The following is a 3,489-nucleotide window of genomic DNA, read 5'->3' as shown; positions in this document are numbered from 1 at the left end:
ATTGCTCTAACTAAACCTTGTTCCTTTGCACTCTCTAAGGCAGAAATACAACTTTCTTCTTCATAGCACATTAACTGAAGGCAGACAGGTACTATCCATCAAATCCAAATAATTTCTTTGTCTTCATGGATCTCAGCAACTCAAAGTCTTCCTCTTCTAAAAGCAAAAGAAAGCAGCAACCTCAGCACCAACAACAGCAACAACAGGAAACAAGATTCTTGGGTGTAAGGAGGAGACCATGGGGTAGATACGCAGCGGAGATAAGAGACCCTTCCACAAAAGAAAGGCATTGGCTCGGCACGTTTGACACTGCGGAGGATGCAGCCTTGGCCTACGACCGTGCCTCTCGCTCCATGCGTGGCTCCAAGGCTCGAACCAACTTTGTCTATTCTGATATGCCAGCTGGTTCATCCGTCACCTCCATCATCTCCCCTGACGAATTCCAGCATGACATTTCATCCATCTTTTCCATTAATCCCCCTTTCCACCATCAAAATGATGCTAACCACAACCAGATTTTCTTCAATCAAGACCCTTTCAATGCATGCCAGTTTTATTCCGGATTACCCGCCCAGGAGAGCGATGCAGTTCAGTCTTACAGGCCCATTACTGGGCTCATGGAAGCTGGAAATGGTGGTTCTCCACAGTTCAGGGATAACTCGTCTGAGTTGCCACCTTTGCCTCCTGATGTCTCCTCTACCTGTTACGGGTACGGGTCGGGAGTTGATGGTTCAGATATGGGTTATGGAGCTTGGAATGACACAGGCCTGTTCGGGTTCTCGGATCAAAACTCAAATGGGTTTGACTCGTATGTGGGCTTTAACTCATTCGAGTTAGAGCAGGACAGCCCTCTCCTTGAGAACATGCCATTGCCATCGCTTCCTGATTCGGTAGCTGACGCATTTGATTTGGGTTCATCCTCCACTAACTTTTTTCAATAACTTCCACAAGAACAATAAACAGCAAACTGCTATTGCTACTACTATATATATATATATATATATATATATATATATATCAGCTTAGTTTGGGTTCTTGCTGTTAACGCCTTTCCTATTTCCATGTTTTCTTTTCTTGGCCGGGACAAGTAACGTTTCCTTGGATTGTTGTTGGATTTGGGTCCATTTTGAGAAAATGGCCAGCTTCTAAACCTCTTTTGTACTTCATGATATGCCTTATGAGAGGCCCAAAGTGTTTTCACATTTGTATATCGCTGCGTATTTATAATCAACTTGGACAATTTTATTCAAATGTTAAATTGTAATATGTGATTACTATTTAACCTTTTTTATTTTAGTATTTGTAATTAGGTTTTTCATCTTTTAGTAATAATAATAAAATGTTAAGAGTTCTGTCGATTTTTTAAAGTGACATTCATTTCTCTCAATTTGTAATAACGATAATTTGGCACTGCTCACATAGATTCAACCTTTAAGATCGATAGTAATGCTTCATATCCAACTCTCATCTTGCATAAACCGTATGTAACCTGTCTCAACATTTATTCTAACTTAAATCCCACCTTAAATAAAATGGCTTATATGTCAAAAAAGCCCTTAAGAAAATGTAAAAAAAAAATCAATTAAGCTCCTGTATTAAATCCAAACACAATTAAGCCTCTTCCGTTAACTAAAACAATCAATTAAGCTTTTTCGTTAACGAAATCTATGGTTGATCGTGTTGACTGTTAATATATATTGACAGAACAATCAAATGGTGACACATGATAGCTTATGGTTATAAAAAGTTATAAAAATCGTTAAAAATAAAAAAATTATAAAAATTATTAAGTATTTAAAATATATTAAAATTATAGAAACTTATAAATATTAAAAATTATAAATTAATAAAATATATTTAAAATTTTATAAAACATATAAAATTCATAAAACTTATAAATAGTATTAAAATTCCAATAAATTATAAAATTATTAAAATTTAAAACTATAAAAGTCATTTAACCCCTAAAATCATAATGAATACATGATATTCCACCAAGAGTTAGAAAATGTGAATACTCAACAAATCATTAGGGTCATTTTCATGTTAAATAAAATGTTCTCGATATTCCACACATAAAACAATAATCGTGAAATCCTCTTCTTTTTATTTTTAAAATTTTTATCTCCAATACCATATCACTAATAAAATGATAAACAAAATATATCTGTTAAGTAAATAACAAGTTTTGGGATAGGTAATAAATTAATAAAAATCACTCCCCTATCAATTCTCTACCTCTTATAAAAATCAACTCGTCCTCGAGTTAGCTTTATCCTTGAGATATGTCTTTTTTGCAACCACTCTTGCATTCTCTTTTGGATTCATTTGTTAATTTGGTGGGTTCAACAAGCTTGTCTTAATTTTTGGTGGAAACTTTGCAAGCAGCTCCTGCAACATAAACTCTTCAAATAACAATTGAGCATCTTCAGACAGAGGTTTCGCCCTTGGCATATGCATCTTTTCAACACTACTCTTCTCAATGTTGTTCTCCTTGCTACCATTATCAACGACCAAGTTGTAAAAGTTACCAATAATAGTGCAATTAGTTTGGAAATGTTGTCGGTCTTGGGTTGTATCTGTATCCTTCAATGCCAACATTAGCTTTCATACTGCCAAAATTTGTCCATCTCCTGAATCTTCTCCATTGCTATCACCATTGAGTTTGCATATTATCTCATTTCCTTCCTCAATTTCTTTGTCCCAGTCGCCACACTCTACAATGTTGATATTCCTTTTTTTTAGACAATTGCTAGAGCGATGTCCAAGTAGATTACACCAGTAGCATTTTCCAACAATCGACTTAGCATATGGGTTCTTCCACATATGTGATGTTTGTGTCTCGATCCCCCTCCCCTAACTTCTTTCTTGCTGCTTTATCATAATTGGATTTTTTTTCGTTTGAATTTGCTCGTATTCAGTTGATGTATTATTCTCCAAATTTCTTGATGCATATTGATAGAAATTCTTCTTAGTCTAATCCACCTTATTCTCTTTCATCATCATCTCTGCCATATTTTGTGCTTTGGCCATGTTCTCCAATGTTTGCACACCGACCTTGTCTTAAATTGCAAGCCTTGATCCACTAAGGTATATGGCTACTTGCTGGTTGTCGGACTTCATCAGATTGTTGCGTTTGAAAAGCTTCATGAACTTTATGGTGTAGTCATGCACTAATCTGTTTCCTTGGGTTCACCGTTGATATTGCAAGAATAGATATTGCTTATAATCTGGGGGAAATCGAGCCTTGAACAATTGCTTCATTCTATACCATGTCCATACTCGTCCCTCTCCCTCACGGTGCCTTGTGTCTTGTAAAAGTTCCCACCAAGCCAAGGTTATTCCCTTCAAAAATCTATCTACTTTAGCAAGCCAATCCCTAAAAACCCCCAATACTCAAATTACCATCGAAGTGATGAAGATCTATCTTTAGATGGAATTCATCATCTCAAGCATATCGTTTGGCGGGTTGGCGTTGTTGGTTTCCAC

General features: G+C 36.0%; 1 protein-coding gene across 1 annotated transcript; it reads left to right on the top strand.

Moving 5' to 3' along the window:
* Window positions 1-941, top strand: LOC105762188 (ethylene-responsive transcription factor LEP). The gene has a single exon (XM_012580084.2). It carries the CDS (start codon window positions 126-128, stop codon window positions 939-941), a length of 816 nt encoding a protein of 271 aa, XP_012435538.1. The 5' UTR covers window positions 1-125.
* Window positions 942-3,489: the final 2,548 nt, after the last annotated feature.

This window comes from Gossypium raimondii, chromosome 12 (assembly GCF_025698545.1).
Source record: "Gossypium raimondii isolate GPD5lz chromosome 12, ASM2569854v1, whole genome shotgun sequence".
NCBI lineage: Eukaryota > Viridiplantae > Streptophyta > Magnoliopsida > Malvales > Malvaceae > Gossypium > Gossypium raimondii.
This window is presented reverse-complemented; position numbering and strand designations above follow the sequence as displayed.

Excerpts from the sequence above, each read along its gene's own strand:
- LOC105762188 (XM_012580084.2), top strand. The coding sequence starts at position 126 with ATGGATCTCAGCAACTCAAAGTCTTCCTCTTCTAAAAGCAAAAGAAAG.